Consider the following 20,688-nt stretch of genomic DNA (forward strand, 5'->3'; position numbering starts at 1 on the left):
AGAGCGGGGTATCTCTTAGCCCTAAAGAATTAAGACACCCTTCCCCTAACTAGCTGCTGTAGTCCAGGGGTGAGGGACAGACAGAGGGATCCAGGACGAGCCCTGAGGATGGGGGTGGGGCCCGAAGAAGAGACCAGCAGGACCGACGGCTGGGGTTAGGAGGGACAATACCAAAGCTTGGTGACCCTCAGCACCACCTTCCAGGACAGCCAGCGCCTCACGGGCCCCTCCCCCTGGGAGTGCAGAGATCTGTGTGGCTGGGCAACCAACAGGTGTGAGGCCCACCCTGGTGGGGAGGCAGGTGCCAGCTGTGTGACCGGGATGAATGGGAAAAAGCTGTGAGGCTGGGTGGGGGCGGGGTCCCTGTGTGCGGTGGCCACACGGGGTAGGGGGTGAGTGTGCTGAAGGGACAGGCTTTTGCGTGAGACAGAGGGTGGGCCCCTGGCCTGGGGAGCAGGAGGCTGCAGTCCTGCTGGCCCCCCTGCGCCCCCTGCTGCCCGACTGGCCCGTCCCTCCCTCAGCCACTCACACACATTTTTCACTGGCTGCTGTTGCCGAGGAGATGATGGGTGGTGTGGGAGGAGGGGCGGGAGGAGCTGGGGTCATCTCTGGGCCAGCCTGCCTGGGCACGTGTGCCCAGAGCCTATGGGGGACAGCAGTAAGGGACCCCAGATAAGGAGAAGGGCCCCTGCATGCCCTTCAGAGGCTTCTTCCACAAGCTGAGAGTGGAGGCTCAGTGGTAGCCTCCGCTCCAGGGCGGCCCCCATGCACCGGTGCCCACCTGCCCCCTCTGGTGGCAACCTCGGACCAGGCCCCAACAGGTGCCCCACCAACCCCGGGACAAGGTTCCCCTACTCTGTGACCATCTGAGGCATCCAATGTGGCAACCTCCCCACCCAGGCTGTGGCACCCTGACTCGCCAGCACCCATCACCCCCTTATCCTATTCATATGGGCTCACCTGTGCCACTGCTCACAACCGTCACACACGTGCAGTAGGCCAGCCATCACACAAGCTCACCTGGTCCCCCACACACCGATGCCGCACACACTGCCAGCTCCCATCGTCACCAGGGCACACATGCCAAGCCAGAGCCCTCACACGTGCTCACGTGGGCGACATGCAGATATGACCACACCGCCTTCTCACACACAGCCGACTCGGTAAACATTTCCTGGGTGCCTACTTGGTATCTGGCAACACCTCCCCTGTGTGAGGACATTGAACACCCCCAGTTCACCATGGTTGGCTCACCAAACCTGCACCCCCTGAGGGCTGCATGCACCACCCGGACATGGATATGTATGCAATAGGAACACACACCCGGCAGCAGCGCAGCCTCCCAGCTTGATCTGGATGAAAAGGGGAGGTCATGGGGCAGGAGGGTTTACTAAAGTGAGGCTTGCAGGGGTGGGGGGGGGGTGACGGGGTGGTGGAAAACGGATGGGGTAAAGCAGAGCAAGGACAGCCAGGCAGTGTGGGTGCAGGATATGCTACGCAGAGACCCTTTAAAGAAACAGCCATCAGCCTCAATCATCAGGCTGGTCTCAGCTGTCACTCATTGATCTCCAGTCTGGCTTCGCATCTCAGGAACCCCAATGCTCCCTTCTGACCCCTAGGATTAACAATGGCCCATCCAGGCTGGGAGGCATCCCTCAGGTTCTCAGGACAGCAAGAATCAAGCATTGCTAGAGTGAGCCTCATGCTCCCTTGATCACAGAAATGACCCCCCCCCCCCCCCCCCCCGCCAAATACACACATAAGCTCAGCTCTGCTAAGTGCATGGATGGTGGGGAGGGGGGATGATCAGAAGGCCTTAACAACTCAGCTCAGGTGGAAGCTCAGGGAGAGCAGACAAAGGACGCTGGGGAACTCCCCCCACCCCAAGGGAGGTGGGCTGAGAGCTTAGTTACCAAGCAGGTTAGGGTGGCCAACGGGACAGGAGGGGAGAAGGAAAGGCGGTGCAATGAAAGCTAGAAGGGAGAGCAGCAGCGATCCCACGGTACACAACTCTGGCCCCCCATGCACCAAGGAGGTTGGGAGCCACAGCCCTGGCCAGGGGCCACGGACCTTTGACAGTGCGGGCTGCAAGGGCCGGGGGCTGGTGTATGCGCCTCCACGCCTGAGTGTGTGCGTGTGCGAGCGTATGGCGGGGACAGAGGAGGACACTGTGTTCTGGACGTGGGCAGAGGCCAGGTGCCAAGTCGGATTTGTGAGTAGCTGTTCGGGTCAGATGCTACCGGGAAGAGGTATCTTAAGACCTCTCCTCATTTTCCTGGGCACTGGTCTAAATCTTCTAATCTGCGACCCTCAGAGTCAGGCTCCCCCGGGCGTTGATTCAAACCCCCGACTCTGCTCTGGGGCCGGGCAACCAGCAAACTTCCCCCGCCCGGAGGCGTGGAGCGTTTACACTCGCCAGCCCCGCGCGCTGACAGCTGCTCCAGCACTTGGCAGATCCCAGGCTTCCGGGGAAGCGCGCGGTGAAGCTGCGCAGCATCGAGAAGCGGCCCCCGCGTCCCGCCTCGCAAAGTTTGGCCTCGGGGGGCTTCCAGCCGGGTCGGGCACAGCGGGTCAGGGACCCCCAGAGCAGGGAGCGTTCGCGCGCACAGTCCCCAGCAAACCACCCCAGAGCGCGCGCGTGACTCACCCGAGCCGTGGAGCCAGACGGTGAGGACCATGCCCAGGAGCGCTGGCCAAAGGCCGGGCCGGACGGCCATGGCCGCGAGCGGGCGGACGAGCGGGCCGGCCGGGCGCGGGGCCCCGCGGGCGGGAGGGCGTCTTTCAGCGCCTCAGCCCAGAGCCCCAGCCCGGGGCGCCCCCGGGGCCCATGCCAGCGGACTGCGCTGCCTCGGGGCGGCCGGCTGCGGGGCGTACGCGGCGCGTGGCTCCCCTGGGCACCCGGAGCACAGCAATGCAGCCGGGGCGGAGCGCAGCGCCAGCCGCGCCGCGCACCGAGCCAGCCGCCGCGCCGAGCCCGCAGCCGGGGAGCGGGCCGGCGGGCGCCGCAAAACCCGGACTGGAGCAGCGGAGCGGGGCGGCGGCAGGGCGGGGCGGGGGAAGGAAGGAGGGGCCGGGCCGCCCCACGCCACGCGCGCGGGCCACCCCCAGCTCCGGGGATCCCTCCAGGCGTTGCCCGAGGCTCCCCCGGGGAGGGGTTGGGGTGGTGGGCGGGGAGGCGTCCCACCGCCCCGCGCGGTCTCCAGGGACAGGGCCTGGAGTCCGAAACCCGGAATGGATCGGTTCTCCGGATCCGGGCTCTCCCAGGCCCGCCAGCCTGCGCACAGGTGGCCCGGGAGGGGCCCAGGGCTGCAGCGACCCCGGCGCGGAGCCAGCCTGCAGAGAACCGCCTGGGGCAGGGGTGCCGGGGGCAGGTTCCGCTGCAGTCCTCTCCCCCCACCCCACTCCGTTCCCCGCCTCCCGGCAGTGTTCCCTGGCCGTCAGCGTGCTGCGGTACGCCACCAGCCCGCGGCTTGGATAGGGGACTGCGGGAGAGCACCCGGGCCCCGGCGCTCGGGCAGGCCAGACTCGGGGCCACCTGCAGTCCCAACCGTGTAGCCTGGTGGATCCCAGTGTGACCCAAGATTTCTCTAACCCCGTGGCGCCTCTCGCTGAAGGAAAACAACCCCAGGGCACAGCGTCTCTGACTGGGCGCGCGGTGTTTGCGCCCTGAGCGCGCACGACGCCAGAGATGTGGGCGTGAAAGACTGAGCGGGTCTTTAGAAGCTAAGGAGACCCGGTATAGGGTCTAGACGCCTCCACCTTCTAGCTCTGTGACCTTGGGCAAGTCACGTCGTCTTCCGGAGCCTCCAGCAGTGACCGCTGTTGGAGGCTCCTGCTCCCCACCCCCATTCCCTAATCTGGTTAAAGTAAACAGACGGTTGCCTTGAAGGAGAAAGGAAATGGCAAACGCGCAACATATACCCAGGGCGAATTGTCAGAAAAAGAGACGGTCCTACTCTGGGTCTGGAGAAGGACGAGAAGGGTGAGGGCATGGTCGCAGAGCAAACCTCCTGCAGGGACCAGTCCATGATGTAAATTGGTCCTGCAGGCTGGGTGATATGATAATGGTCTACGCTTCCACAAAGCGATATGAGCTCTCCTATTTTTCTTGAAACCACGAGGCCCTCTCTCGGTCTGTCTTTTGTTTCCCACTTTTGATAGAGAAGGGTTAGAAGAAATGTTTTGCTTTTCTCTTAACTAGTATAAGAAACATCAGCCAATGTCCAGAAACACATGTACAGACGCTGGGCTTCAGCGCGGAGGAGACAATGGCGACCCGGTCACTGGGCGTGGGATCCCATCGCAGCGGGGCAGCTGGCTTTTCTACTCCAGGTGCCAACTGGTGTTGAACTGGGGCCCAGTATGGCCATATCGTTCACATTTTCAAGAGAAGTCACTGTGTGTAAAATCTTGGCATTTAAAATTTCTAACTGAAAAGTAATCTTTATTTTATTTTTTTACCTCATGTGAGCCCAGATGAAAATGTCCACAAATATCCAACGACCTCCAGGTTTTTTTTTTTTTTAATTTATTTTTTATTTTCAGCATAACAGTATTCATTATTTTTCACCACACCCAGTGCTCCATGCAATTCGTGCCCTTTATAATACCCACCACCTAGTACCCCAACCTCACGACCTCCAGGTTTTGAACTCTGCTTTGGTGATTGCTTGTATGTAGGCGTTGTCTACCTGATCTACCCAACTGGAGTGTGTGTGAGAGAGAGAGAGAGAGAGAGAGAGAGAGAGAGAGTGTGTGTGTGTGTGTGTGTGTGCACACAGACATGCGTTTGCATGCATGTGTGTGTGTGTTGCCAGGAGCGGTGTGTACCCAGGGTGCTTCCTCTGACTCTATGCCTCGCATGCTCCCAGGGAAGAGGTGGGTAGGAGAGGTGAAACCTTACTAGGACCATCATTTGGGGCACCTGGTGGAAGAGAGTTAGGAACTGGGGCTTAGGCACTGAAGAGAAGGAAGTACTGGGATTGGGGGCTGGGATATTAGATAATATAATGGTCTCTGCTGGACTCTGTTATGTCCTTGCCTACATTTTAATTTGATCCTCACATGCAATCCTGTTAAGTGAACATTATTATCCCCATTATACAGATGAGGTAATTGAGACTTAGGGAGAGGAAGTGCCTTAGGTCCAGGGCCAACCTTATTCAATGTTTGCAGGGCTAGCTAAGATTGGTTCTAGGGTGGCTTTGACTTCAATGTCTGTGCTCCTTACATTTCCTCTTCCTGCAGCTTTTGCTCTGGGATTAGAGTTTGGGAATAAGGTTTGGGGAACAAGAAAGGAAAGGGTCTGTATCTCTCTTCAGTTCTCTGTGATGTTCACTTCGCTGGCCTCCTCCACTAGAGTAGAACGATCTGTGTAGCTGTCAGGATAGACTAGGTTATGTCATGGTAACAAACAGTCCCCAAATCTCAGTGGCTTCTGTTTTGTTTCTCATTTATTCACCATGGATCTACTGCTCTAGATTATCCTCCACTGAGGACACAGGCTGACAAAAGAGCCACTCTTGGGAGCATCTTTGGTCAGTGAGGCAGAGGAAAAGAGAGCTCTGGAGGTACACCCAGCAGCCATCAATGGCTCAGCCCTGAAGTGACACATGCCACTTCCACTGACAATTCATTGGTCAGAACTGACCCCATGGCCCCATCCAAAGGACCAAGAAGTACACGTCTCTTCTGTGCCAGCAGCTGAAATAAGAGGAAAGTAGCATTAATGATGACCACTACCTCAAAGCCCAGCATGATGGATCCCCTGCCTCACTCTGCAACCCTACCTGGACCGTAGCCATGGTGGCCTCCCTTCTGTTTCTCGAGCATCTAAGCTCATCCCCACTGCTGGACCATCCCATTTGCCTTTCTTCCCGGGACACTCTGTCCTCAGATCGTCACATGGCTGGTTCCTTTTAGCCACTTGGGCCTTGGCTTAGCTGTCCCCTTCCAATTGGTACTTAGGGCATGTCAGGCAAAGGAGCAGGGATGCCCTTGCTGAGATGGGGAGTAAATGTCTCACCTGAGTTCTTCTTAAGAATCCAGGTTGGAGGGCTGCCAGGAAATGCTGGTCTCAGGCAAAGGTAGATGGTCAGATAAGAGGGCTCCTAACATCTTCAACCTTCTTTGCCTTTGAGCCTCAGATTTAAAGGGAGGGAGAAGCCAGACCCTGCCTAGGCTGGACCCTCCCATAAGTGTCTGTGGCCACCTTGCAGTATCCCAGTGACCATGCTTGGGTTTCACCTCCAGCTGCCGCTGCTGGCTAGGAATTTCTCCTTGACAGGCAGCAGGAATATACCCCTCACTGGATCACTGGATTCACATTCTGGGCCTCATCAAACCTCTCTCCGCACTGCCCCTATGTTCATTTCTGTTATTCAGAAGACTCTTACTACTACTACTTCTTCTTTTTTTTTTTTTTTTTTTTTGTTTTACTTTCAAAGACAAAGTCTGGATCTATCCTGAATTTTCTCCCTTTAGACCAAATAGTTTTGCTTCTGTCACTGGCATGGCAACAGAACCCTGGGGCCCTGTCCTTGCCGCCCTGGCCCCTACTGCAAGTGCTCTCCTCCAAGTCTGCTCCTCAGAAGACATCTCTAGAAGGGAATTGGCACATCTCCTGTGCATGTGCTTGATGCTTTAGCAAGGTCGCTGTCAGTTGCTGGTGCCCGCTGGATAGCAGGACCTCTAAACCCAACAGTGATGCCATCACTGACTTGGAGTTGTGCCAGGAGCTCCTGTGATGCTGGGTAAGATGCCCATCTTCAGGCCCTGCTCATCCTGACTCGGATTCAGAATGTCTGGGGACATGTCTAGGAATCTGAGCTTTTACCACACCTCCCGCTCCCTTCTGGCTATTTCTACTGGTGCCAGTGTTCTGAAGACCCCACTTTGAGGAACAGTGCCCTGTGTCTTTGCCATAGGTACTGCCAACACCTGGATGTTCCTCATCCATGCTTGGGACACTGGCTTTCTGAATTTAAGTGCAGAGACTTCCAATTCATCCCCAATTCTATTGCTCTGTATTACATCCAATCCCTCTTTCCTATATGGTGCCCTCTCAGGGTGTGGAAGCTGTCAGGCAGGATACTTGCTATTTCTCCAGCTTCCAGTCATTCCCAGATGAGATTGGAAACCATTGATCTTTCAACCAAGTCCTTCATAAACAGGTTGCTGAAGGCAGGACCAAGGGGAGAGCCTAGTGGCTGCCCACTCCCCACTACCTTGTCAGTTGCACTAGGAAAATAAATCACTATCTCTTTCCTCTGCTCAGGGAACTTCTGGCCACACCATCCTTCAACTCCCATCTCATGGCTGCACCCAGAAAATACACAGAAAGACTCTCCAGAGCCCCAGATTCATAAGCTTTGTCCTCATCCACCAGGCCAATACCTGAAACAAGAAATTAGTTTGGCGGGCTGAACTTGCTCTTGGTGACCCCACGTTGGCTCTTGATAGTCCCTGGCTTGATCCAAGCATCCATATTTTCCCGCTGCTCAGCATCCAGTTTCTGTCTCCTAGAAGCATGAGCTTCCTGTCTTTCCTTCAAGGACTCACCCTGCCCCAACATCAGTGTATGAGATTCATATGAGACTACCCCACCCCAGTTCCATAGGATAATCCATGCTTCAGATCTAAACACTCAGTATCCACTATTTCTTGAGCCACAGTGATTCACTTAGGGATGGACACTTAGGGATGGACATATGACCCAACCAAGTGCTCAGGCTCTTTTCTGGGATTTTTATTAGAACTAAGGAGAGAAAGAATTTCTTTTCTTGCTCAACTTGGAGCAGAGAAGAGGAGAACCATGTGAGGGGCACATGCCCGAGACTGAGTCTGGTTAGGAAAAGCAGAGCCTGGAGAAGAGAGAGACACTTAATGCTGGTTCATCATTCAAGTCCCCTGGATCCAGCTGCTCCTGAAGCTGCAAGATACACCCCTGGTTTTTCAGTTACATGAGCCAATAAATTCCCCTTTTTCTTGTTTAAGCCCATTTTGAAAGGTTTCTGTCATGTACACTTTTTTAAAATATCTTATTTATTTATTTGAGAGAGAGAGCACAAGTAGGGAGGAAGGGTAAAGGGAGAGGGAGAGGCAGGCTCCCTGCTGAGCAGGGAACCTGATGTGGGACTGGATCCCAGGACTAAGGCAGACACATAACCGACTGAGCCACCCAGGCACCCCATCATGTAAACTTTTAAAAATGATACAGAATCATCTTTTATAAAAATCTGTTCTCAAGCATTGCCCAAGATGGAACAAGCATTTATTAGTGCCTACTGTTTGCAAGGCTTAATGCCATCCACTTGGGGAAACTGCAGCCTGTGGGAGAACACAAAGATGTCTTCCCAGTTGTGTGTTAGCGTGGAATGAGAGCCAGGTCATAAGACAAGTGAAGAATGTGTAGAGGTTAAAAGGGAAAGAGAACTAGAATCAAGCCTCTTAAGAGGACCATCAGCCATATCTGGACCAGTGTCTCCCTCACACAGAGCTCCAACATCCACCCATCCCTGAATCCAACAGACACACACACACACACACACACACACAGCATGCCAGCACCCACTCAGTCTGTTCCCAACTCAAGTGCACTTTCCACACCCAAATCACACACGTGCATGCCCAGCAACTGAACATGATCAATAAAAACACGTTTCCGTATATACTTACATACACATAAAAACACTTCCAGATATCCCCGTATCCTTTGTGTACCAACTACTGCACTCTCTAGCCCTATGCTATAGAGAACTTTGTGCCTGGGCCTCTCCTGTGCTGAGCACAGGGATGGAGATCTCCTTGCCTTGGCGCCTCCAGAACCAAGGACAGTGCCCAACACTTCTCCAGATCTTCCCTTGTGCTCAGCACAGGGCTAAGATTTCAACTGGTTAATCTTTTTTTCTTTTTTAAAAGATTTTATCTATTTGATGCAGAGAGGTAGTGAGAGAGAGCACAAGCAGGGAGAGCAGACTCCCTGCTGATCAAGCAGCCCAACTCAGGGCTAGATTCTGGGGTTCTGGGATCATGACCTGAGCCAAAGGTAGATGCTTGACCAACCGAGTCACCCAAGTTCCCCTTACCTGGTTTATCCTTTTTCAGTTCTCACAACTCTTCATTAGGTAGATACTATTATCATCCCCATTGTATAGAGACAAAAACTAAGGCACAGAGAGGGGATGCAACTTGCCTAAAGCCACTCAGCTTGTAAGAGGGGCAGGACTTAAACCTAGAAGATGCCCTAGAAATGTTTGTACTCAGAAACACACATAGAGAAACATACACACCCAGAGTCCTTTCCAGTTCCATGAGCTCCATGGCATCCCAGTCTCTGAGGGGCTACATAGCCCCCATTTCCGGTTTCCTCACTGGGCACTCTTAGGCAGCTTCAGTGGTGAGATCTTCCCTGCTGAAGGGCCTGTTGAAGAGGCGGGGGCGGAGAATCATCAGGAAAGGGCAGGAGGAGCTGAGGAGGAGAAGGAGGAAGAAGAAGAGGAGGAGGAGGAGGACAGGATTGGACCAAGCAGAAGCCTGGCACTGTGCCCTCTGCAGATGACCTGATGGGCATTTTGCAGAGTTAATTTCATTAGCGTCTCTGGGAGATGAACAATTAGCAAGATGCTCTGATGCCTTTAAAAGCTTAAGAGAGGGAGAAGGATGGCTTCTTGGCTTCCCTACCAAACCACAGTGCCCCTCCTCCTCACTCTTTCTCTGTGCCCCCTCCATCAGGCTCCCTCCATCTCCCATCCACTGTCATCCCATCATCCCTTCTCCTGCCATCAGACCCTCAACAGAGTCATTTCTATTCCCACCCGACTCCTTGGCTACATGATAGCCCCTCCCTCCCTTTTCCAACCTCCCATCTGCCCCTTGCCAGCCCTGTACTGGACCACTGCCCATGGCGCATCAATTGGTCCCCTGTGTTCTGATCACTCAGACACCCAGGGCTGGGGCTTGGCACAGGTCTAGGCCTCCAAAGTGGCATAGCTATTTTTTGGCCCCAACAGAGGGCAGGGCCAGGTAGAAGGTCTCCCTTTTTGATTGATTTTGCTACCTGGTCCTTGGCAACTCCCAGACAGGGTTCCAGCCCTTGACAGCTCGGAACTCCCATTCCAATTCCAGGGCTGGTCTGGGCTGCTGCACAGGGCTGAAGTAACCTTCTGCCTCCTCTCCCAGTGCCTGGCATATTGAGTACCCAGGACCAGGGTATGTTGGGGCTCCCAGGAGGGAGGTCCAGGATAGTGTGGGGGCATCTGTAGCTCTACTGAACAGATGGAAAATGGGGCTCCAGACACTTTGGATCAGTGTTTGTCCCAGACTCCAGCTGCATGATCCTGGTCTTGGGCACACATTCCTCATTTTGCCTTATCTAAGGGCTAGGTCTGTGGGAGGAGTTCTGGCCCAGCCGCCAGCCTCCCCAACTCTCCCCTGGGGAGCCCTGGGACAGTCTGATATAGGAAGGTCCTGCTGGCTGGGACCCCAGCCTTTGTGGGTTGAGATTCCAAGTTCTCTCAGACTAGGTGAAGGCCCTACATAGACCGCTTCTCAGACTAGATGGTCCCTGATGGTTCTAAACTCCCTCCATCCCCATTCAGGGAATCAGAATCCCTGGGAGCTTTCTGAAACCAGGATTCCTGGACTCCTTGCCCAGGAGCACACAACATTAGGGGTCCCAGATCCCTGGAGCTAGAAACTCTTACTCTGCATCATGAATTCTCAACAAGGGTAGTGTGACCCCTAAGGGGGTGGAAATTTTTCTTTGCGGGTGGTGGTAGGTGAAAAAAAAAACTGGACTCTTTCTCTTTATAAAGCACAGATCTATATACAGTACATAAGGAGATCTGTAGTGTATCTGAGGTATACAATTCAGAGAGGGGGCGATTCAGAATCAAATGTCTACAAAGGCTCTTTATGGGGTTGATAGTGTAAAATAGGCTGAGAAACCGCTCACCACCAAAAGATTCTAAGAAGCATAAAAACATGACACCCCGCTCACCCTCCACACCCAGACACGTACACACATACCCAGGAACACACACACACACACACACACACACACAGACATGCACACCCCCCACCCCCAGCACACCCTACACACAAATGCATCGAAAGTCTTCGCTCACACATATGCAAATACACACACTCCTGTCTTCACCCTCCCACACAGACATCAGGAGGCTCCAATAACACTGCATTAGTGAAGAGAAGACTAGGTTAAGATTTGAATAAGCTTTCAAATAAATAAATATATAAAACCCCCTCTCCTAGAGCCTCGATATGCGTCTTATTAATGTGACATCTCTGGCCTCACGCTTCTCGAGAACAGAGGAGCCATGTGGTCCTTCCATGAATGTGGGCGTGTTTTCGAGTCAGTGCACGTTCTGTTCGTGGCTGTGAAGGGGAATGTGTGTGCCTGCGTGTGGTGTGCTAAATGTGGGGCGCTGTGTGTGTGTGTGTGTGTGTGTGTCCAGGCACATGAGGGTGACTTTGGAGTTGTTAGCCAGACACAGTCAGTTTCCGGAGAAGTCGGTCTCTAAATTCTCTCCGTTCATTGTTGTACTGCTCACCTTTGCTAACATGCAGCGCATGAGCCATAAATACGCCCTGAATAAATGAATGAATACATGAATGCAATTTTACAAGGCATCTTGACCTTCGTCATCTTTGTGAAGCCTCATGTCCTACATATTAGGGTGCTCGTTTTACAGAAGACAAAACCCCCACTCGGAAAATCGAGTGCAGCACCTGCACGGTCTCCATCCAGCAAGTGGTAGATGAACACACGTCTCCTGGTCCCCAGACTACCCTGCAGACACTTGGGAGACCTGAGCTGGGTGGCCCAGGCTGACTTCTCTGTCTCATCTCACGCAGGGTCACTTGCAGGAGGGCTGTGGAAGAGGGGCCCTGTTGGAATCCAGCACCCACAGCAAGACCCTCCTGACAGGTCCCTAACAAGCCCCACCCAATTTTCCCTCCCCCACACTCCTCCAGTGCCACCAGACCCCAGGCCCTCTGGAGCTCACTGTTCCAGTCCCTTGAGGGCCAGCTGAAGCTAGCACTGAGCAGATGGGCGATGTTCACCCAGCGTGGCAGTTGTGACTCAGTCCCTCGGGGGTTGGTACATACTGTGTGCCAAGGTTAATTAAACTGGTAATTAGAAGGAGAGATGCTTAATCTATCTGGTTAATAAAATAACCCCCCTTGCATGAGCGTGCGGACGCTGTCAGTCGGCCAGCGGGAGCAGAGATGCGGCCGCTCCGGTATTGTGGGATCAGTACAGCAGAATGTTCCGCATTCCCTCTGGGTATTGGCTTCCCACCCGCTCTACTCCTCAAGTCCTGGAACAGATTCCTGGGTCTGCCGCAGCCACCTCAGTGTGCAATCTGGAAGGGTCTGGTCTAGGAAGGCAGTCAGGGGTGCCCAGCCCCAGGGAACCTCAAAGGTGAACACCAGCACCTGTGGGGACTACTGCCCAGGCAGGATTCCTGGGGTGGTGGCCCAGCTCATCACCTATGCCAGCCAGGACCCTCTTGTGTCTTTTTGTGACCCTTCATGCCATTTCCTTTAAGAGTTAAGTCTGACCCTCACTGTCCAAATTGCATCCTTGGTGAGTAGCTTTAAAAAGTAGTTTTTAATTTTCCATATTAAACACAAATACCTTATTTTTATAAAATTTTTTAAAAAGACTACAAACAACCTTGGCCCAAGTGTCAGGGATTTCTTTCTAAGGAGAAAACCGCAGGTGAAAGTCCAGTGTGTAGCCTTCTGGGACTTTCTCTGCATGTATACGGGTATGTCTGCTGCAGCAACTAGGCATAGTTTTATTTGATTTGTGACTTTTTACAACATGGTGTCTTACTGTATGCTTCCTCCTGCAGTGTGCTCTCCCTCCCACCCCCCACTCAACAGTGATGTGGAGACTTGATGTTTCTTCCAACAGATTTTGCAGTAATGGAATTTTCCAGAGAAGAAGAGGAGCCTCCCTTGTCCTCAGGACCTTATGCTAAGAATGGCCTGCGACCTACATCAGGGCATCCCTCGAATGTGGGCTCTCAGCTCAGTGGGTCCACCTTGCTCCCCCACGGGTCCATGACCCACTACCCTGTCTGCCCACTGTTCCCCGGGACCCTTTGCTCCAGAGTCCCAGCAGCATACCTTCCTTCCCTCCTTCAGGCTCTGTCCCTGAGACATCAGGGAAGCTCACAGCAGGCTGTCTGTGTGTAAGGCCACCCCAGGCTCAAATGCCAACATACAGATCCCCCCAGCTCACTAGCAGAGCCCTCAAAGTGACAGGCCACCTCTTATTTCTCATATCCCAGAACAGTTCTGGAGGGACACCCCTCCCTGGGAGCTGATGTGAGGACAAAGGCGCTCAGCTCAGCCTCATGGCTTGCCAGGCAAAAGGGGTGGCCTCCTGCCTCCCAGTTACAGTGACAGGCAGGCCCAGCTGATGGGCACAACAGGCAGCAGGCAAGGGTGGGGGTATGCCCATGCAGGGGGAAAGGTTTTATTAACCTCCTTACGATCGGTTTAATGGGCTTTGAAATCAGGTGAATTCAGTGACTAGAGCAGGTGGCATTGAGGCCACAGTGGATGATCTGGTGTGAAGTGGGTGGTCTGGAGGGTCTTCAGCGACCAGAGCTCTCAGTTGAAAAAGGGCAACAGTACATAGTTTTTTTTAAGGGCAAGAAATAAGTGAGTGAGTGAGTGAGGGCAGGACCAGACAGGCATGGGCTCAGCCCACTCTCCATCTACCTATCCACTTACTCAACCACTCACCCATCCACTCACCAACCCACCCGCCCACTTACCCACTCACCCACTCACTCGTCTATCTACCCACACTTTTACCCAATCTCCCGCCCAGCCATCCACCATCCACCGTCCACCGACCCGCCGTCCACCCACATATTCTTTTTTTTTTTTAAGATTTTATTTATTTATTTGACAGAGAGAAATTACAAGTACACTGAGAGGCAGGCAGAGAGAGAGAGAAGGAAGCAGGCTCCCTGCTGAGCAGAGAGCCCGACGCGGGACTCAATCCCAGGACCCTGAGATCATGACCCGAGCCGAAACACCCACATATTCTTTCATTCAACAAGTACTTATTGACCCTCTGTCAGGCCAGGTACTGTGTGTAGATTCTGTTTTCTTGGATCCTATCATCCCAGTGAGGGTGGCAGGCAGGAGAGCAACTGGCAGTAAATAAGCAAACAAACCAACAAGATAATTCCAGACAATGAAGAGTATAAAATCGGTGGAGTGAGAGGAAGTGAGGGAGAGCTCTGGTGGACATCAGTCCAGAAGCGTGGCCAAGGGTGATTTTGTTTTGGTTTTCATTTTTTGAAGATTTTATTTATTTATTTATTGGAGATAGAGAGAGAGGGAGAGAGAGCACACAAGCAAGGGAAGCGGCAAAGGGAGAAGTGGAATTCCTCGCTGAGCAGGGAGCCTGACACGGGGCTCGATCCCAGGACCCTGAGATCATGACCTGAGCGAAGGCAGATGCTTAACTGACTGAATCACCTGAGCACCCCATGAAAGGATGATGTTTCAGCTGAGACCTGAGTGAGGAGAAAGTGGCAGCCATTTGGAGATCTGGGGGAAAAGTGTTTGGGGCAGAGGGAACAGCATATGCAAAGCATCTGAAAAGGAAATGAGCCTGGTGTATTTGCCTAAGCAAAGGAATAGCAGTGTGGAAGTGGTGCCAAAGGAGAAGGGGGGGTCGAATCTGAGAGTTAGGCAGGGACCAGATCTTAAGAGCCCTGGAGGCAGAAGAATCTAGACTACTCCAAGGAAAGCCTGTGGAGGGACAGGGGAGGGGACATGATGTGATCTGCATCGTGAAGTCATTCTTCTGGATGCTTTGTATTGACTATGGTAAGGTAGGGGGTAGGGGTGGCCCGTGATTTCTATGCCCTATTTCAGTTCCAGAATCCTGTTGTTCTTGCCCCTATTCTATTCTAAACGGTTAAAGATAATCTTCCACATTTGAAGAATGTTTCACCATTTACAAATCCTACTCACAGAATGATTCTGTTTAACCCTCCCAGCAGCCCCATTCAGCACTTTGCTGGGGAAGCAGCTTGTCCAGGCCCCTGCAGAGCAGCCCCACAGTGGAGCCTCCTGGGATCTGGAGCCCTAAAAGGTGCAGCTCTGCCATGCCAGCTGGGAGGGGAAGAATACCACTGTTGGTCTTGCTGGGATCTTCTATTATGTGCCAGCCAGGCACTCAGATCCTCTTCTGGGAGAAGCACCCCCATTCTCCTTTGGAGAACCTCTACTGCCACCACTCACAGTCTCCATGGTTCTCCATGGTTCTGAGCCAGTCCCACCCCTGGCTCCAGAGGTGGCAGCCAGGGTTTCCCAGTCGCCTGGCTTCCATCATGGTTGGTTCAGTTTGGGCTTTTAGTTCATATGAGAATCAATCTTGGGACTTAAGCCAGGGCTTATATAGGAGAAGCTCCCTTTCAGATGGGGATGGTCATCTGTGATCCTGGGGGCCTGGAATGGCTTATAGCCACCCACTGAAAAGAACCTACTTAAGAAGGAAGATCCTACAGAGAAGAGCTAACAAGAAGACAAGGAGAGGGACTCATTTTGTTGGAGCACCCTGATCCAGCCAAGCCTGAAGCCAACATCCCCTATATAGAGTACTTTTGACTTTTTAAAAAGATTTATTTATTTATTGGAGAGAGAGAGAGAACACATGTGCACAAGGAAAGGGGAGGGTAGATGGAGGGAGGGAAATCCTCAAGCAGACTCCCTGCTGAGTGCAGATCCTGAAGCTAGATATTTATTTATTTGTTTGTTTGTTTGTTTAATTTATCTTTTTATTTAAATTCATTAGGAGGACTTTTTAATTATAAGAACCCTTTTGAGTTTCAGTCAGTTTGAGGGGTATTTCTGAGCCTTGAAGCCAAATGATTCCTCAGGCATATTTTAACCATCCTCGAAGGTTTATAAAAATAGTCTTACACAAACGAGGCTTGGTTCCCTCTTAGAGCAACTTTGGAGGTGGGCATTATTATCTCTAGTCCATAGAGGAGGATGGTGAGGCTGAAACCTGAGCCGTGTTGCCGGATGTAGGGCTCGTACTCAGATAGAAGTCTTCAGTCATTCCCATCCTGGAGGTGAGGGCGAGGCCACCATGCATAGACCTCCACCAGGACCTTCATTTCAGTCATGAGCCAGAGCTCTGTTAGCCCTTCCTTTGTCTACCAAGGAGCATGACCCACTTTTCTGGCTTTTCTCGTCTGGCCACTGCCCCCTTTGGCCTGGGATCCTTGTAAGCCTGTTGTTGCTGTGACCCCTGTCTTCTGCTATTTCAAGCAGTCAAGGCCCTTTTAGGAATGTTACTGGGAGAGCTACACTGTGACCAGCAATTGTACTACTAGGTATTTAACCAAAGGATACAAACATGTGATCTGAAGGGGCACATGCATCCCAATGTTCATAGCAACAATGTCCACAAGAGCCAAAATTCGGAAAAAGCTCAGATGTCCATCGACAGATGAATGGATAAAGAAAATGTGGTATATACATACTATGGAACATTACTCAGCCATCAGAAAGGATGAAATCTTACCATTTAAATTGACATGGATGGAACTGGAGAATATCATGCTTAGAGAAAGACAATTATCATACGATTTCACTTACACATAGAATTTAAGAAACAAAACAGATGATCATGGGGAAGGGAGGGAAAAATAAAATAATAAGATGTAATCAGAGTGGGAGACAAACCATAAGGGACTTTTTTTTAAAAAAAGAAGATTTTATTTATCTATTCATGAGAAACAGAGAAGGAGAGGGAGAAGCAGGCTCCTGGCAGAGAAGGGATCCCAATGCGGGACTTGATCCCAGAATGCCAGGATCATGACCTGAGCTGAAGGCAGACACTCAACAACTGAGCCACCAAGGTGTCCCCATATGAAACTCTTAACTCAGGGCACCTGGGTGGCCCAGTGGGTTAAGCCTCTGCCTTCAGCTCAGGTCATGATCTCAGGGCCCTGGGATTGCTTCCCCGCCCCCCCACCCACCTGCTTGTGATCTCTCTCTCTGTCAAATAAATAAAAAAATAAATTAAAAAAAAGAGAGAGAGAGAGAGAGACTCTTAACTCTCGGAACCAAACTGAGGGTTGCAGGAGGGAAGGTGGGTGGGGGGATGGGGTAACTGGGTGATGGGCATTGAGGAGGGCACGTGGTGTAATGAGCACTGGGGGTTCTATGCAACTGATAAGTCACTGACCTCTACCTCTGAAGCTAATAATATGCTATCTATTAATTGAATAGAAATAGAATTATATAAAAAAGGAATGTTACAGGGAGTAACTCAAGGGACATAGACCAGGCCCCTAAGACCTTTCTCCAACCCGCTGGGAGGCCACAGGCCACAAGCCACAGAGGAGAAACTCTGCATACATGATTAACAATTAAGCTGCAATTACTTCATTTACAAATGGGGTTAGTAATACACCAGCTCCAGGTGATGAACATTCGATGTGATAAACTGAGTAAAACCTGTGGTCAAATGAGCACTGACATCATGAGTGCCTCTGTGGTCCTACCCCCTGTCTCCATCTGCATTCCCTTCTGTTCTGTTTGGTTTATTGGATGTGAGCTCCACATTTTGGGGACACTTGGCCTTTCCCTCTGTGATTCACTCATTTCACTGAGGGAATATTTATTAAATGCCTACTGTGTTTCAGGTTCTGCTCCAGATAGTAGGAAACAGCAGTGAACAAGACAAGAGCTTGCGTTCTATAGGGCAGACACAGACTAAAAACATACAAAGGACATGTTTTCACATAGGGCTCTATGCTGCACAGTATGCAAATAAGCAAAACCCAGGGAGGTGTGATACTGCTCCTAGGAAGGAGAGGGACACTAACAGGGATGGTGTCAGGCCATCCAAGACCTAAATGATCATAATGCAACTAAAGCAAAAATGGCAACTGGAATGTCCCAGGCAGAGAGCACAGTAAGTGCAAAGGCCCTGAGGTGGAACCAGGTTGGAGGAACAATAATGCTGGTGTTGATGGAGGACAGTAAGTGAGGAAGAAGTAGGACACGAGGTGGGAGAGGTAGATGGGGCAGACCCTGGTGGCTTTGTAAGCCATGGGTAGGATTTGAACTTTATTAAATGTGCAGTGGGAAGCCATACATAAGCAGGGGAGGGACAGATCCAGTACTCATTCTGGATAGAGCAGTCTGGCAGTTGTGGGAGGATGCATGGCAGGGGCAAAGAGGAAGCAGGGCTGTCAGCCCAAGCCCCTGCCTTGTCCACACCCTGATGGAGCTAGTGCCCCACAGCCCAGCCCACCCCAAGCAATCAGATGGCATCAAAAGCCCCTGAGCTCTCCACTCATCTGCAGGTACTGGTGAACAGCTCTGGGCACCCAGGGAAAGATGCACTTGCCAAGCCTGAGCAAACACTAGAGTTTCTCCACCAGCATCCTCAGTTCTCCTTGATGCCTCATCCCCAGGGTTCAACACTCACCACACCTGCTTCTGTAATTAAAATGGTCTGTAGCTTCCTACTACTGTTATTAACAGAGACATACCTCCTCAGACCCCAAGTAATCTGTGTAAGAGAAGACCCCTTCCCCGCCAGAGACTCCTTCCTCAATAGCATCTTCAAATCTGGGGGGTCCGGTGGCACCTGGGTGGCTCGGTTAGGCATCCAACTCTTGATCTCAGCTCAGGTCTCGATCTCGGGGTTACGAGATCAAAGCCCTACATTGGGTTACATGCCCAATTCCAAAGAAATTTTTTTCTGGACGGTCCAGCACCCCTCTCCTCGCACCCCTGATGAGCATTAGGGTGCGTGCATGTGCAAATGCCCCGCCAGCGTGCCCTCAGGCTGTGTGTGTGAGTGCTGATGACCAAGGGCAGCAGGCAGGGAGAGGTTCTGGTGGAGCAGAGAAAGGCCTCAGGCTACGGGAATCCAGCCACCACCGCCTGTCCATTCCTATCAGGAGAGCCATTGGCCACACCGGCTATTTCATTTGGCTTTATTTGTCTGCCTGCCTGTGTCCTGCTCTATCTTCTGATGTGTCCGTCTCAGCTGTCAGATGCTCCCTCAGCTGCCACTGGTCTTTCTGAAGTCAGACAGCCCGGATCTTTCTCCTGGAGGCCGGGCGTGCATGCTCTCAGGTCGTGGGGCCCCACTGCCTCTCTCAGAGCAGGTCCACAGCCCGTGAGAAAGAGCAAAACAGCTCCTTGGGCTGCACAGTACTTTACAGTTTGCATTTCTCTGTCCCACGCATGTGTTTAATTATATCCTTGTCTTGTTCCCGAAGGAGTTCAAGGCACTAGTCCTATGTTTGTTCTTTGCAGTGACGCTGCGGGATAGGCAGGCACCGACCTAGTCCATTGGCAGCCAAGGAAACTGAGGTTTAGAAGGGCTTTGTCAAGGTCACGGAGCTAGTGAGCATTAGGGGCAGGGCTGGGACTCAAGCCTCTGGCATGGGTTAGATTGCTATTGCAGGAAGTTTCCAGAGCTCTCCCACTCCCGGAGGTTGGGAACCTGCTCTGCTGGGGAGTGTCCTGGGCCACCTGCTCTGTTATGGGCTCACCAGGTAGAGCTGGACACCTCCTGGCTCCTTCAGGCCTCTGATGCAAGCCTCAGTTCTCCTGTCTGGAGTCCTGGGGGAGACTCTGGGGAGCAGTAAGTTGGGGAATCCCACGAGAAGTAGGGAAGGGGAAAGAGGTTGAGAGTCTGGGCTGTGGGTAGGGGGCAGGTAGGGTGGCAAGGATTGCTATGAATGTCCCTGCTTGGGCCCCTTTCTGCAGCCTGGCCATGGGGCTGACGGCTGGGGACACCTGGAGGTGGCTGGAGGGGGCTTGTGGGGGCGTGGTGGGAGAGAGAAGGGGCTGCCCAGCTGACAGCAGGTGACAGGATGACTCGGAGCCCAAGCTGCTGCTGTTGCAACAAAGGAGGGGAGTGAGGGGGACAGCAAGGCTTGGCAACCGCTCTCCCAGCTGCTCTGGGTTTGAAGCTGAGCCACTTTGCTGGCTCCAGCACAGCGCGAACAGGTGGCAGCAAGATTGGCACAGCCAGGAAAATCCATCTTGCGGAGGCCAGCGTGCAGCAGAGCGGTAGAGGAGCAGCCAGACGGAGGAGGAGGATGGAGAAGTAGAGGGGGACAGGCTGTAGGGAAGGGACCCTCTCTTCCCCTCCACAGGCTCAGCCACCCCTGGAGGCCGCCGCAGAGTGTCTACACGTGTCCACGCAGCTACCTCTGCACACTCAAGCCAAAGCACTCCAGACCCCTCAAGGTCCTCAGGGCCCACAGGCTGGCTGGGGCTCCTACCCTAAAGGGCTCATGGGACACCTGCCTTCCACTTTTGTCCCTGTGCCTATACCTTCCAGTCAGCTCACCTCTTTAGCTGGTGCCAGCTGGCACCGGGGACACCTGAGCACCTGGGGTGGATGGAGGCACCTGAGCCTCGCAGGTGGGCTCCCTATCTGAGGAGGAGCAAGTTGAGTTTTCTTGCCCGGTTCCTTGCTCCATCGGGACAGGGAGCTCCCAGCACGTGCTGTCTGGTGATCTGGCTGCAAACAGGCTCACTCCACAGTACCCTGACTCATGGCCATGTGGGCTACCCTAGAACCTCATGAGTTCTGCCTGAGTGACGTTTGCCACTCAGCAACTGCAAGGCTAGAACACCTGGTTT

At 52.8% G+C, this 20,688-nt stretch overlaps 1 protein-coding gene across 3 annotated transcripts in view; it reads right to left on the reverse strand.

Moving 5' to 3' along the window:
* UNC5A (unc-5 netrin receptor A) overlaps positions 1 to 2,943 on the reverse strand; it is a 60,962-nt gene extending 58,019 nt beyond the window's left edge. Inside the window, exon 1 of one of the 3 annotated variants that reach the window (XM_082723138.1) lies at positions 2,648 to 2,943. In XM_082723138.1, coding sequence (XP_082579264.1) covers positions 2,648 to 2,717 — 70 coding nt within the window. In that variant the 5' untranslated portion in view covers positions 2,718 to 2,943. The remainder of the gene's footprint in view (positions 1 to 2,647) is intronic. The other 2 variants (XM_082723137.1, XM_082723136.1) reach the window with 2 other exon arrangements.
* Between the last annotated feature and the right edge of the window lie 17,745 nt (positions 2,944 to 20,688).

This window comes from Mustela nivalis, assembly GCF_964662115.1.
Source record: "Mustela nivalis genome assembly, chromosome: 3".
NCBI classification, from domain to species: domain Eukaryota; kingdom Metazoa; phylum Chordata; class Mammalia; order Carnivora; family Mustelidae; genus Mustela; species Mustela nivalis.